This window comes from Cervus canadensis, chromosome 5, assembly GCF_019320065.1.
Source record: "Cervus canadensis isolate Bull #8, Minnesota chromosome 5, ASM1932006v1, whole genome shotgun sequence".
In the NCBI taxonomy this organism is placed as follows: Eukaryota; Metazoa; Chordata; class Mammalia; order Artiodactyla; family Cervidae; genus Cervus; species Cervus canadensis.
Window position 1 is genome coordinate 3,859,959 of NC_057390.1, and position 16,543 is coordinate 3,876,501.

General features: G+C 39.0%; 2 protein-coding genes across 3 annotated transcripts in view; one reads left to right on the forward strand and one right to left on the reverse strand.

Moving 5' to 3' along the window:
* Window positions 1–16,543, reverse strand: part of MGAT4A (alpha-1,3-mannosyl-glycoprotein 4-beta-N-acetylglucosaminyltransferase A) — a 122,430-nt gene that overhangs the window by 72,004 nt on the left and 33,883 nt on the right. The window lies entirely within an intron of this gene.
* LOC122441396 (McKusick-Kaufman/Bardet-Biedl syndromes putative chaperonin-like) lies at window positions 14,252–15,981 on the forward strand. The gene has a single exon (XM_043467881.1). The coding sequence runs from the start codon at window positions 14,254–14,256 to the stop codon at window positions 15,964–15,966; it is 1,713 nt and encodes a 570-aa protein (XP_043323816.1). The 5' UTR covers window positions 14,252–14,253; the 3' UTR covers window positions 15,967–15,981.

Sequence of the window (16,543 nt, forward strand, 5' to 3'; positions counted from 1 at the left end):
TAATTCTAAATGGGAAAACCCAATCTTGCAAAAAATAAAAAAGATAAACTCTAACCTAAGCTGAATAATAAATGCAACACCTTTCAAAATAGCAAAAAAAAATCTGGAACTTCACTTTTGACACGTCAATTAAATAAAGAATGTTTTTAAAAGTTCAAAAAAATCTAGAAGCAGTAATAGGGAACTTACTCTGAGATCAGAATGGACTATAAGGCTCTAGAAATGAAAACCATGGTGACTGCCAGGTGCAGACGGTGGGGACAAAGGCTGACCACACCAAGCAGACTGGGTCCAAAATTAACAGGCGTGAACTATCCTGTGAATTCTTCCCTCTTTACCTCTTACCCCCACAAGGCGCCAAGACAGTGGCTTCTAGACACCTGCCACTAATAAAGCATTAGAACCCTTGGAAGAAATAACTTTAAGATGAACTTGGAGCACCCTTGGGTCAAGTAAGAAAATGTTATTTTTTTTTAAAAAGCAGGCCAAAGGACTTCCCTGGTGGTCCAGTGGTTAAGACTCTGCACTTTCAATGCAGGGGGTTTGATCCTTGGTTGGAGAGCTAAGATCTCACATGCTCTGTAGCATGGCCAAATAAATAAATAAAGAATATACTTCAATTTAAAAAACAAGACAGGATATGTCAAAAGGACACAGGAAGCTCCCTGAGGGGCTCTCACTGGCCAAATTCAGGGCAATTTAAGTATCAAAACAAACACTGATGGTAATCACTTTTAACTTACTAAATAAAGTAAGAATCTGTAAGTCCATTTTAATAAATAACAATTAACAGATGACAGAAAAGTGTTTCTTACAGTGGAATGCCAGCTTATAAATCATGAAAAAAGGATGAATGTTAGAAAATCACCCCTTTGCAACTGTCCAAGCAATAACAGATTTGAGTGACAATCAAACATGGATGCAAGACAGAGAAAGACAAACACTGTAGGATACAACTAAATACAAATGACAATCCTGGATGGGGTCTGAAACAGAAAAAAAAAATAATAAATGCTGTAAAGAACATTACTGGGACAAACTAACAGAAGACAGACTACAGGGACACAGCCCAGTGACTTAAGACTTCACCTTGCAATGCAGGGGACGCAGGTTCCATCTCTGGTTAGGGAACTAAGATCCCACACGTGTCATGGTGTGGCGAAAAGATTTTTTTTTTTAAAAAAAAGAAGACTACAGAGTATGCAACATGGTGCATAAATTTTTAAAACCTGACACCTGACTGTCGTAAAGTAAGAGAATTCCCTGTTCTTAGGAAATAAAATTATTCAGGTGTAAAAAGGCATGATTTCTATAATGTACTTTAACCTGGTTCTGAAAAGAAACAAGTTTCTACAGATAGATAAAACAATAAGAGGCAACATGTTCACAATACGTAAAATGCATAGAGAAGTTATAATTTCCTCTTAGTTGAAACTTTTTAAAAAGTAAGAAGTTCACAGAAGTACAGAACAGACTTTTGAACTCTGTGGGAGAATGTGAGGGTGGGATGTTTCGAAAGAACAGCATGTATATTATCTATGGTGAAACAGATCACCAGCCCAGGTGGGATGCATGAGACAAGTGCTCGGGCCAGGTGCACTGGGAAGACCCAGAGGAATCGGGTGGAGAGGGAGGTGGGAGGGGGGATCGGGATGGGGAATACATGTAAATCTATGGCTGATTCATATCAATGTATGACAAAACCAACTGAAAAAATAAATAAATAAATAAAGGAAAAAAAAAAAATAAAAAGTAAGAAGTTTTTTAAAAGTAAGCAGGAGGATGGGATGGCACACAGGTTTGGTCTTTCAGCAGCTCTTTTGTGGTAGGAGGGATGTGGGCCTGAGGCCAGTCTCTGCCCTACATGCCTGTCTTGGTACTTTTGGAAACTACCTTCCCAGAGGTCAGCCTCACTGGCTGGCAGCCCAGCCAGCAGAGGAAAAAACCCCACTCCAAAATCCAATCTGCCTCCCCTACTTTGAGGTGAAGTGGCCATGCTTTTGAAAAGATGTCTTGGCTTGAGAGTCACACATATTTTCTTTCAGATTCAGATGCTACGGCTACTGTCACTCCACAGCATGTAGCTATGCAAGTGCTCAAAATGGGTCATTTCCCATCTCATTCCCATCTGTTCTTTGCTTCTAACTCCACCCTTTCATATTAAAAGTGTTCTCTCTTGGGAGTTTGGGATTAGCCGATACAAACTATTATAGAGAGTGGATAAACAATAAGGTCCTACTGTAGAGCAGAGGGACTTCTATTCAATATCCTGTGATAAACCATAATGAAAAAGAACACTAAAGAGGAAAGTGCATATATATATGTATGTATAACTAAGTCAGTTTGCTGTACACTGAAACACAATACTGTAAATCAACTACACTTTAATAAAATAAAACTTAAAAAGTGTTCTCTCCATGACCTCAGAGCAAGTCTGCACTACCCAGGTTAAGACTGTGCAGTAAAGCTCTCAGCTTGTCCTGCTTGGAATTCCAAGGGACACCACTGACTCTTGTGATCAGGAACGTTACACATGGTTTTCCTACAGTCATCCCTCCCAGCATATCCTCACTGTCCACCCAAACATAGCATGACCAGTGACTTCCAGTATTTTCTCCATGTGTATTTTCCATAGTACCACCTTACTCTCTTGGGGAGAGTGGCTTACCAGCTCTCAGAAGAAGTTCAAATTCTATCATAATAGGCGAAAAACTCCATCAAATTAGTGATATGTATTTGACAATGTCCTATTTTTAATGTTACTGACAAAATTTTTATTTTTGTATTTCTTTGAATCATTTCAATCAGTTTCTATAGGAGAACCTGGCAGGACACCATGAGGGAACTTTTTTACACAACCTTACTGAAAATCCCTGGTTTTGGTCACTGGTTTGTTTTTATTGAAGACTGAATCTAGCTTTTTTTTTTCCCCCTTAATTGTAGAAAAGCACATACCCACATTAGACATTGAAACTATAAATCACATTCTGTGAACCTAAGAATCTGAAACATACAAAATTTCTAAAGAAACCACTTTCGTTTCTTCAAATCAGTAAACAAGTCAGTTCTCCAATGAAGAGAGTAACTTTAGGTTTTCAAATTACTAGCTGAACCATATGAAATTGCTGGTATTTGAACATTTTTGACCAAAAAAATGGTAATTTCATACAGTTCAACAATAATAGCTTCAGACTCAACAATTTAATTTAAAAATTTATAAATAGTACAGATGAAAAGTTAACACAAAGAAGCACACTAATAAGCAATACCCAATATGTAGTACATAAAAGTCAAACAAAAAACATTTTTTTCATTGTTATCAGCAAGATGTTGGGTGGCACTACTTAATTCTATGAGCTAACATTTAAAAACTGGCTTTTTATGTTGAAATTAAAATTATCAAAAATTAATATACTTTTAAATTACTTAATTTTAGTATTTATTAAATAATAAAATTCTGGCACTGGAAAGGTTGACAAACCATCTGATCCATCCCTCTGTTCTTTGGTACTACACTGAACTACTTCATACAGAAAAAATTTTTCTTAAATATATGAAAAACTCCCTGTAACAGATTCTAAAATTTAACAAGCTACACACTTCAGGAAGCCATTGCTTTTGAAAACATTTTATTCCACATTCACCATTCTTATACAACCATTTTAAAACAGAAAGGAGAAGGCCTACTTGAAATTATGGACACTTTCCCATGAACAGATCTCTTAAAGAAAAAAGTTAAAGAACTGGATTCAGAAGATAGCTTAGGAGACTAAAAGCCTAGAAAAGTCAAAGACAGGAGACCGAATGAAATGGGCTAAAAGAACAGAATCTGAAGACATTTCTAAGGAGAATGGATAGCTAAAAATTACAAACAAGATTTGTCTCACTGTTTCTCTAACTTTTTTGGGCATAAGAACCACCAGAAAGAGCCTGTCAAACATAAAATTCTGGCCCCATCCTCCAAAGATTCTGATTCAGTAGGTCTGACATGTGTATGCTCAGTTGTGTCCGACTCTTTGTGATGCTATGAACTGTAGCCTGCCAGGCTCCTAGGTCCATGAGATTTTCCAGGCAAGAATACTGGAGTGGGTTGCTATTTCCTTCTCCAGTCTGACACGGGGCCTGAGAACTTCTAACATGCTCAGGTTGATGCTGAGCCCCTGGGTGAGCAGCACTGAGGGATCCACTGTCCTCAACGTAGGTCTAGACTCCAGCAGCCTGGAAATCAATGCTGCTCTGCTCCCCTACTTCCTTCTCTCCTCTGGATGAGATGTTAAGAGTTCCGAGGAGAAGAGGGGTTCATCAGAAAGTTTAGGTCCATGATCCTCAATTCAGGGATTTCCCTAGTGGTCCAATGGTTAAGAATTCACCTTGCAATGCAGGGGACGCAGGTTTGATCCCTGGTCAGGGAACTAAGATCCCCCATGCTGGGGAGCAACTAAAGAGCCTGAGCACAACTTAAAGAGTCCACAGGCCGCAACGAAGATCCCATGTGCTGCAACCAATATCGATGCAGCTTAATAAATACATAGTTTTTTAAAAAATTCTGAAGTTACACTGCGGACAGAAAGGATTTTGAAATATTCAGCCAACACCTATTTCCAAGGTCTCTCTTAAGAGTTACAGGAATGAAAAAGATCACTGCCTACTTTTGGAGTCTTTCAGTCAGAACCCATGATATAAACATGAACTGTGAAGATAACTTGTACCCTTCAAAACTCAAAAGGGAAAATGGGGCTCACAGATATATAGAATCATATATTTTATTTACATTAAAACAAAGAATATAATTCAATTTGTTCCCTTACATGATGTTTTCACTATGCTTATACAACAGGACCCTAAGTAGTGAATAACAGATATGCTACAGTTGAAAAGTCTTCTGGAACATGATCACTATTTGTAAGTTGTCCCCTAAAGTAATATAATATTAATGATGTCATTGAAAACAAAACAAACTTCCAAGTAGAGGTTTAACAAGTAAAAATCTATCCACTGACCTTGTAAAGCACAAAACCTTAAGATATAAAATAATGTTGCACATACCTATAACCCACACTTTCTTAGAAATATTAACTTCATCTAAATAGTTGCAATAGTTGCAATCACTTCCCCTGATTTCCCTTGAAGACAGGGTAGTCTCTTTTTGGCAATTTTGTATCAAGTCCCAAATTCCATTATCATTGTGAAATGAGAAGAAAAACAATAATCTGCATAACCTAGGATAAAGGTACTTAGCCATAACAACAGTTCTTTACTTCTAAAAAATATAAATGATTTTATGCAACCTGATTTTTCAAATTCAATAAGCCATAAGGAACTCAGGGTAAAAATCACCAGATGGTTATTAACTATTTTCCTTAAGAACTTAAACTTACTGGGGATGTTTTCCATAAAGGTGTCACTTTGCTCCCAAAAGGAAAAAAAAAATTTGTATTCTAAAATATAGGGGCTTCCCTGATAGCTCAGTTGGTAAAGAATCCACCTGCAATGCAGGAGACCCTGATTTGATTCCTGGGTCAGGAAGATCCTCTGGAGAAGGGATAGGCTACCCACAACAGTATTCTGGCCTGGAGAATTCGCAGAGTCAGACACAGCCGAGTGAAATATATAACGGTATATATTTTTCTATGAAGAATCTTTCAAGACAGAGCATTTTATTCATTAGAATCATCTTTACTTAAAAAAGAGAATACTGGTAATTAATCAATTCTACCCAGTGGACTGGCTCTCCTAATGAACGTGCTAGCTGCACATGACTACTCCTTTTATGCCCAATTTCATGATTTTTTCTTCCATCTCCTCACTTTCCTCTTTTCCTCATTTTCCACTTTTCCCCTTCCTATTCTTCTGTAAAACTCTTTTCAAATTCTTCTTCTTTGTGTCTTTTTGGACTTTTCATTTTCAACCACAAATTCACACCTCTCATTTCTCCTTTCACATATTTATGCTCCCCCATGCACCCCATGATATCCTTCTCTGTTGTCTGTTTCAAATTACCAAGGACTTTATTCTCCAATTGACGTAAATAGTCCACTTGCCTGGAGACCCTGACTTTGAAGTCTTTTATAATCTTTAATGAATACAAATGAAAATTTAGGATTTTTCCTTCTTGTACTCATCATGGCAAAGAGAAGAAAACTGCCAGAGGAAAATGTTTCATAATGATTAAGATAAATCAGAACATGAATGTGGAACTCTAAACTCTAACAATGTTGGTCAATTCAGTCCTAAAAGTGAAATATCATACTACAAATCTTCAGATGACAATATCCTAAATGACTTTTCTCAGGCTCAAGATGAGGATTTCCAATTACAGACCAAAACAGAGTAGACATATTTCTCCCTCTCCTTCACACTAAGTACAATGAAAACCCTGTACATTATATATTAAGCGTACAGAAAACTCTACACAGCAGGAAGAAGACAGCAGACAGAAGAGATCTTGGGACCCAATGAATTACATAACAGTGAGGGCCCTGAGTTTTCTTTTTGCTTCTTACATTCCAGAGTGGTGTCAGAGAAGCTGGCATCCTGGAAACACCAACGGGAGGGCACAGAAATGCCCCAAGAAAATCTCACTCTGTCTAGTCAAAGTCCAAGGATGACCTAGCAAGACAGGAAAAAGTTTCTACAATAACTGTTCTATTTCAGTCAAAGACTATGAGGAGGAGGAAAAAAAAAAGGTCCCATCTCTGCCCTTTAGGCAAAAGCCATGAAGGGAGCCTAGACGTCCACCCCTGCCTAACTGTAACAAGGACATGGACACACACACACACACACGCATGCACATGCACACACACACGTGGGTGGTAGCAGAGAGGACTGAGTGAGAGGCCAGGACTTCCATGACCTGCGCAGTGATGAATACCCGTCACCTGCAGCAGTGATGAATACCCGTTTGAGGTGTTAGTGGGACCTCTCCCACTGCCAGCTAGAGCGGTATCAGAAGAGGCCAAGTAAGAAGACTAGACTTCCATCCTCACCTGGTGGTAACAAGGTAACATTCCCTTTTTCCCTCCCAGAATGGTGTCAGAAGGGGGTCAGTGACAATGGACAAATTAAATAAGACCCAGATTCTCATAATATGCAAATGCCCTGGATACAACTGAAGTCACTTATCATGCTAGTAAACAGACAAATCTCAACTTGAATGAAGAAGGACAATCAATATATGCCAACACTAAGATGACACAGATGTTGGAATTATCTGATAAGGATCTTAAAGTAGCCATCATAAAAATGCTTCAACAGGCAAACTAAATAAATGGGAAAAAACAGAAACCTTAAGCAGAGAAACAGAAGATATAAATTATAAAACACAAATGAAAATTTTAGAACAGAAAATACAAGAGTTGAAACAAAAATCTTAATGGATGAGCTCAACAGAAGAACAGAGAGGGCCCCCAAAAATATTGGTGAATCTTGAGAAAATAATCAATATAACCCAATCTGAACAACAAAGAGAAAACAGACTGGAAAAAAAAATTAAGAGTCTCAGAAACCTTTGGAACTAAAACAAAAGATTTAAAATCTAATATTCCTATCATCAGAGTCCCAGGAGGAAAAGAGAGAGGGCAGAGTGGGAAAAATATTAGAAGAAATTATGGTTAGAATCCAAATTTGGCAAGAGACAAACCTTCGTAAAGATTCAAAAAGCTGAGAAAATACCAAACAGGATAAAGCCAAAGAAACCCATGTCAAAAAAATGCCACAAATAAACATCAAAAAACTAGGAACAAACAAAAATATCTTGAAAGCAGAGAGAAATGACACTAGGAAAAAAAAAAATTGAATGACTGCAGATTTCTCATCAAAAACCATGGCAGATCTTCCTCGAATTGTAATAGAATTACATCCTAATAAAGCCAGTGTAAGCTGAAAACATCATTAGTAGAAAATGCATTTAATACAACTAACCTACTGAACATCATAGCTTAGTCTCAGTTCAGTTCAGTTGCTCAGTCGTGTCCGACTCTTTGCGACCCCATGAATCGCAGCATGCCAGGCCTCCCTGTCCATCACCAACTCCCAGAGCTTAGTCTAGCCTACCTTAAATGTGCTCAAAACACATCAGCCTACAACTGGACAAAATCATCTAACACAAGCCTATTTTTTCACAATGTTGAATATTTCAGGTAATTTGTTGAATGTTGTACTAAAAGTGAAAAACAAGATGTTCGCATGGATACAACATGGTTGCAGGTATATTGGTTATTTACCCTCATGATCTCGTGGCTGATTGGGAGCTGGGGCTCACTCTTCTGCCACGGCCCAGCATTACGTGAAAGTATTATACTGCATATTCCTAGCCCAGGAAAGATCAAAATTCAAAGTATGACTTCTACTGAATGCATATAGCATTTGCACCATCATAACATCAAAAAGAAGATTCCTGAAAGTCCCTTGGACAGATCAAACCAGTCAATCTTAAGGGAAATCAACCCTGAATACTTGTTGGAAGGACTGATGCTGCAGCATCTGATGCAAACAGCCAACTCATTGGAAAAGTCCCTGATGCTGAGAAAGACTGAGGGCAGAAGGAGAAGAAGGCATTAGAGGGTGAGACGGCTGGATGGCATCACAGATGCAACGGACATGAATTTGGGCAAACTTCAGAGATAGTGAGGGACAGGAAGACCTGGCCAGCTACAGTACATGGGGTCGCAAAGAGTCAGACATGAGTGGGCAACTGATCAACAACAACATCAAAAAATCATTAAGTAGAACCATCATAAGTTGGGGGCCATCTTTACTGGAAAAAAAAAAAAGAATATCAACTCCAATTTCCCTATCTGGAAAAGTTATCCTTAAGCAATGAAGGAGACATCTTAGACAAAGAAAAATGAGTGGAATTTGTCATCAGCAAACCTACCCTGACATGATTGCTAGAGAAAGTCTTGAAAGAGAAAGTAAATGATAGAAGAAATCTTGGAATATCAAGAAGGACCAAAAAGAGCAAAAATAATAGGTAAACACAATAGATGTTTCTTCTGTTTTTGAGTTTTTCTTAATTATGTTTGACGACTGAAGCAAAAACATCTGATTTGGTTCTCAATGTGGAAGAAATTGTTAAACCAATTATAAACTTGGGAGACAAAAGGAGTTTTAAAGGAGATAAGGTTTCTACATTTCACATAAACTGATAAAATGCCAATCGCAGTAGACTATGATGTCACATATGTGCATTGTATACCTAAAGCAACCACTAAAATATCTACACAAAAGGGACACATTCAGAAAACCTATAAAAAAAAATTAATGGGATTTTTTTTTTAATGTTCAAGTAGCCCATAAGAAGTCAGGAAAAAGACAACAAAAACAAAAACAGAGAGGACAGAGAACAAAATAAAATGACAGACTTTAAGCCTAACATCACTAATCACATAGTATGTAAATATTCTAAATATACCAATTAAAAGAGGGATTGGAATAGTGAATTAAAATACATGATCCCATTATATGCAGTCTACAAAGTTGACATCCATAGCATGGAATCTTATTCAACAATAAAAAGGAATGAACTACTGAAATAGCCAACAGCTTGGATGGACCTCAATTATGCTGAGTGAAATATGTCGCTTTCAACAGGTTACATACAGTATGATTCCATTTATATAACATTTCCAAAATGACAAAATAATAGTGACAGATAACAGATTAGTTGTTGCCAAGAGTCAGGGATGGTGGGGGATGGAGGAGCAGGTGTGACTATAAAGGGGTGGCACCAAGGGAGATCTTTGTGATAATAAAACTTGTTCATCGTGTTAGCAGTAGTGGTTATAAGAATCTGCACATGCGATAATGTGACATAGAATTATACACACCCATAGTACCAATGTCAGCTTCCTGATTCTGAATCTGTACATTATTCTATATAACTGTCACAAGAAGTAACCAATAGAGGAAAATGGGTGAAAGTTACCTTGCATCTCTCTGGACTGTCTTTACAGGTGCCTGTATTTCTTTTTTTTTTTTTTTTTTTCAGGTGCCTGTATTTCTATAATTCTTTTAGTTTTTTAAAAGCAAAACAAAAAAGAATCAATGAATGAATAATCATTTCTGAAGACTAAAAGGAAGCACAGCATTTTCATCAAGTTAGTCATTCATCTCAGAGGACTTCATCACAATGAACCATAAGAATCCAGAACATCCTGTTTTGCTAAAAGTATGGGTAACAGAATTACTTTGTCTATGATGTGATTGTACAATGGGATTTACTGAATAGGTTCACAAGCAGATAAATGATAAAGACCTGTGGGCATACTAGAGTGATCAGAAAGAGAGGATATAGAAATGAAAAACTTCATTGGACTAATCATTCTAAATTTAATAATGAAAATGTTTTACAATCAAGGTGCAAAGAAGATGGCCATACTCTCTTCAACAAAATAATGAGCTACAAATGTTTTCAAAATTTTTGTGTTTTGATAATAGAGGTCCAGAAGAACTAGAAGCCATTAATGATGAACTAGAACCCATTAGATGTGTATGAAATCTGGAATTAGAATTTACTAGCAAGATGTGTACAAGGTTCACACCCTGTATTCAAAAGATATCGTCCATTTTAGTTTATACACCTGTCAAAGTAGAAACAGGAGAATATAAATTTGGCTTTGCTATGCTTAATTTCTTGTTAAAATTTACAACAGAGGTTTTTTCCACTGTCCTTTTATTCTTATTTATGTATTATTTACAAAATCACTTCCAATAAAAGTAAAGGAACAATGTCCAGAGGACCCAGATGGCAAACACTGATGTCTATTTTTCCTGGCAGAACGAGGACTTTTAAACTGCATTTAAGAAAAAGACCACTTCCCTCCATTCACAGTTCAACCCTTCCAGCGATATCTAGAGCAAACCTCGATGGACGGGGGATGGAGCCTTCAGAATCGCACGGGCAACACAGAAAGGACCAGAGGGCTCACCAAGTGTCCCACGATCCCCCCGCTCTGACAGTTTCCCCAAGGTCATCCACACGGTGAGGCCGGAGTGACACCTCCCACATCTGGGAAGGTAAAGGGGATGGAGGGGACGGCCATCCTCGTAGAAACTGCAGCGGCTGCAGGTCCTAAGAAAAACACCCACATCCTGAAGTTCTCACTTACAGGCTGAATATACCTCTTGACAACGCCCTGGGCCCCACTCATCCACCCTTCTGAATGCTGAGGCTCTTCATAGGCTCTGAAATGTCATCAGCTTTGCTTATCTTAGTGTAAGGCACGTACCTATCCTCATCTTCACCCAGATGCCATCGTAAGCCCTCATGTTATCCCCCATCTGGATCAGAACACAACTGCTCCCCATGCCTTCTTGCATCCCTGGACTATCACGTAGCATATTTTCTAAACTGAAAACCCTTAAATGACTCTCTGCTTAACTCTCCAACAGTCTCTCTTACTCTTGCCCAAAATCATGTATTGTGTCATCGTTCTCATACTGCCTGGAGTTCTCCAAATACACTAAGAGTTTTATCTCATGGCTCAGGCTTAACAGACCCACCCGACTCTTTCTTCACTTGATAAAATTCCATTCATCCTTCAAAATACCCTCAGTTATCTTCTCCTTGAAGCTCTCTCTTCAGCAATCCCATGGGCTGTAGCCCACCAGGCTTCTCTGTCCATAAGATTCTCCAGGCAAAAATACTGGAGAGGTTTGCCATTTCCTCTCTAGGAAATCTTGCCAACCCCAGGAAGGTATTTAGTAGAATGCCAGTGAACTAAGGCAAATCCTCTAAAATTAAAAAAAAAAAGTTCATAAGAAACTGATCAATGATATGCACAAAATCCATCATAGTATTAAGATTGAGCTAAAGATGGTTATTATATAATGGAATATTATGGACCTACTAAAAATCATGACATGGGAAACACTGGTGATATATTAAGGAAAAATGTACATTATACAACATTCACAGTATATCAATTACATTTTACTTATACTTAGTTCAGTTAGCTTCCAAAGTATTTGGTCTCAGAACCTCAACAGTTTATCGTTGTTGTTTAGTCGCTAAGTCGTGTCCAACTCTTTGTGGCCCCATGGACTGCAGCCCATCAGGCTGCTCTGTCCATGGGATTTCCTAGGTAAGAATACTTAAATAAGTTGCCATTTCCTTCTCCAAGGAATCTTCTCAACCCAGGGATCAAACCCGCATCTCCTGCACTGGCAGATGGGTTCTTTATCGTTGAGCCACCAGGGAAGCCCCTAAAGACCTTTTTTTTTTTTTTTAATGAATTATAACCCACTGCATGTTAACATAAAAAACACATCTATCAAAAATAACTATATTTTCCAAAATAAAAAATTTGGTAGAGTGAAATCTGCTCATATCTCTTTAATATTTGGCTTAAAATACAGCTGAATTCTTTTATCTGTTTCTGCTATTTCTTATGAGAGTGAAAAACCTAAAGCACCTAAAGCAACTAGAGAAGGAAGAAATGAAGAACCCCAGGGTTAGTAGGAGAGAAATCTTAAAAAATTAGGGCAGAAATAAATGCAAAACAAACTAAAGAGACCATAGCAAAAATCAACAAAGCTAAAAGCTGGTTTTTTGAAAAAAATAAACAAAATTGACAAACCGTTAGCAAGACTCATTAAGAAACAAAGGGAGAAGAACCAAATTAACAAAATTAGAAATGAAAATGGAGAGATCACAACAGACAACACTGAAATACAAAGGATCATAAGAGACTACTACCAGCAGCTCTATGCCAATAAAATGGACAACTTGGAAGAAATGGACAAATTCTTTGAAAAGTATAACTTTCCAAAACTGAACCAGGAAGAAATAGAAGATCTTAACAGACCCATCACAAGCAAGGAAATCGAAACTGTAATTAGAAATCTTCCAGCAAACAAAAGCTCAGGACCAGATGGCTTCACAGCTGAATTCTACCAAAAATTTAGAGAAGAGCTAACACCTATCTTACTCAAACTCTTCCAGAAAATTGCAGAAGGTAAACTTTCAAACTCATTCTATGAGGCCACCATCACCCTAATTCCAAAACCAGACAAAGATGCCACAAAAAAAGAACACTACAGGCCAATATCACTGATGAACATAGATGCAAAAATCCTTAACAAAATTCTAGCAAACAGAATCCATCAACATATTAAAAAAATCATACACCACGACCAAGTGGGCTTTATCCCAGGAATGCAAGGATTCTTTAATATCCGCAAATCAATCAATGTAATACACCACATTAACAAATTGAAAGATAAAAACCATATGATTATCTCAATAGATGCAGAGAAAGCCTTTGACAAAATTCAACATCCTTTTATGATTAAAACTCTCCAGAAAGCAGGAATCGAAGGAACATACCTCAACATAATGAAAGCTATATATGACAAACCCACAGCAAGCATCACCCTCAATGGTGAAAAATTGAAAGCATTTCCCCTGAAATCAGGAACAAGACAAGGGTGCCCACTCTCATCACTACTATTCAACATAGTTTTGGAAGTTTTGGCCACAGCAGTCAGAGCAGAAAAAGAAGTAAAAGGAGATCTCCGGGAGCGGCGGCGGCGCGGGGTGCGACCTCGGGGGCTGCGGGCGGCGGCCGGCTGGCAGGTACACTGATGCTGAAGTACTATGAGCTTTCACAACTTCTGGAAAGACTACAAACTGCTGGTGGTTATGGTACCTCTGATTGGATTCATACATTTGGGGTGGCAGAGGATCAAAAGCAGCCCTGTTTTCCAAATTCCTAGTAAGGACAACCTCTCTGAACCAGACACTCTGGCAATTACAAGTCCTAAGAAGAACCACCTCCCAGGGAAGTAGCAGGCTTGCAAGTTTCAGAAAGAAGCAGCTCTGAGTCAGAGCTTGAGCTAGAAAGAAGAGATGAAAAATAGCAGTTGGATCAGAAAGAACTGGCTGCTTGTAGCTGTGATTTCCTTCACAGGTGTCCATCTTGGGACGTATTTTATACAGAGGGCTGCAAAACAGTCTGTAAAGTCTCAGCCTGAAGGCAAACAAAAGAATTTGAATAATGGAGTAAAATAAATATTTGGAATTACTAAAATGTCATGATATCGATCATTATGTGCTGGTTAGCTTTATAAGCATGAAGCTCAGTATCTAATTTTACAGCCACCATGCTGTAAATCAGAACTCTGATTCCTGAAAGATAATCTTGTTAAATGTTAAAACCCTCGACAATACAATGAATAGGAAACTCTGGTTAACAAAATAAAAGCTTTCTTCACAAACTACCGCTTGCAGTAACATGTCTCGCTTGCAGTAACATGTCTCGTTTAGAAGCTAAAAAGCCCTCGATCTGCAGAAGGGAGCCCCTGACGGGCGAGCGCGCCGGGGCCAGCCTGGCAGTCTTGCGGGGCCTGGTCACGTCGTGCTACGGCCCGGCGGGCAGGCTGAAGCAGCTACACAACGGCCGCGGCGGCCCGGTGGCCACCACCTCCCACTCGGCCGCCCTCCTCGCCGGCCTGCCCGTCAGCCACCCCGTGCTAAAGGTCCTGACGGCCGCCGTGCGGAATCACGTGGCCTGCTTCAGCGACGGCGGCTTATTCACAGCCATCCTTTGCTGCAACCTCGTCGAAAATGTTCAGAGACTAGGCTTGACACCCACCACGGTTATTAAGTTAAATAAGCATCTTTTGAGCCTCTGCACCAGGTACCTGAAATCTGAGGTCTGTGCCTGCCGAATCCCAGTCGACTTTGGTAGCACTGAGATCCTCCTGAGTTTGGTACGCAGCATATTAACAAGTAAACCTGCCTGCATGCTCATCGCAAAGGAGATTGACCACATCAGTACTCTGATTCTGAGAGCCTTTCTGCTTACAATTCCAGAGGACGCCCAAGAGCACATCATTTTAGGAAAGAGTATAATTGTCCCTTTAAAAGGGCAAAGGGTTATAGATTCTGCCGTGCTACCCGGAATACTTATTGAAGTATCAGAAGTTCAACTGATGAAGATACTACCTATCAGAAAATCAGATTCCTTCAAGGTGGCAGTCTTTTGCGTGTCTTTGTCCGGAGACCTTTCTGATACTGGAGAAGGAACACTGTTGGTCAGTTACGGAGTTTCTCTTGAAAATGCAGCTCTAGACCAGTTGTTCAACCTAGGAAGACAACTGGTTAGTGACCATGTAGATCTTGTCTTGTGTCAAAAAGTTATACACCCGTCTTTGAAACAGTTTCTCAGAACTCATCATATTATCGCTGTAGACAGAATTGGAGTGTCTCTGATGGAACCCCTGAGTAAAGTGACAGGAACACGGCCTATTGGTTCCTTGGGCTCAATCTCTCCCAGTAGTTATGGAACTGTAAAAGATTTGTGTATTGCAAAGTTTGGCTGCAAGCATTTTTTCCATCTTATTCCTAACAAAGCAACTGTCTGTAGCCTGCTTCTCTGCAACAGAAATGACACAGCCTGGGATGAACTGAAGCTCACGTGTCAAACAGCACTGCATGCTTTGCAGTTAACAGTCAAGGAACCGTACGTTTTGTTGGGAGGTGGCTGTACTGAAACTCATTTGGTGGCATATGTCAGACACAAGACCCGTTATGAGCCAGAAAGCGTTCTTCGAGATGAGAGATGCTCTCAGACAGAGCTCCAGCTGATCACTGAAGCGTTCTGCAGTGCACTTGAATCTCTCGCTGGCTCCTTAGAGCACGACGGAAGTGAAGTTCTTACTGATGACAAGTATGGACACTTCTGGTCAGTTCAGGCCAATTTGCCTTCTGCTGTGAACTGGCCAGATTTGCCTTCCAGATGTGGCTGTGGACTCTACAGCAGCCAGGAAGAACTCAGCTGGTCCTTCCTGAGAAGTGCTCATCATCACCTCCCACCGCAAACCTGCCTTTCCCATGAAGCCAAAGGCTCAGCAGACACCCTGACCTTGGACTGTTTTACTGCAAAGCTTAGTGGCCTGCAGGTGGCTGTGGAGACCGCCAGTTTGATTTTGGATCTTTCATGTGTCATTGAGGATACAAACTGATATAATGTTACCATACAAAAAGAAAAGCTAGTGACATGTCAATAAAGAGAAATACTGCGTTTATATGTTCTCTCTGAAAGGCCTGTTCTCCATATTGAGACGGATGATTCATAAAATTAAAGATTTACTTATTTAAAGAAAAAAAAAAAAAAAAAGAAGTAAAAGGAATCCAGATAGGAAGAAGTGAAACTCTCGCTGTTTGCAGATGACATGATCTCTACATAGAAAACCCTAAAGACTCTACCAGAAAATTACTAGAGCTAATCAATGAATATAGCAAAGTTGCAGGATATAAAATTAACACACAAAAATTCCTTGCATTCCTATATACTAACAATGAAAAAACAGAAAGAGCAATTAAGGAAACAATACCATTCACCACTGCAACAAAAAGAATAAATACTTAGGAATATATCTACCCTAAGAAACAAAAGACCTAATACATAGAAAACTATAAAAACACTGATGAAAGAATATCAAAGAGGCACAAACAGATGGAGAAACAATACCGTGTTCATGGATTGCAAGAATCAATATTGTCAAAATGGCTATTCTACCCAAAGCCATCTATAGATTC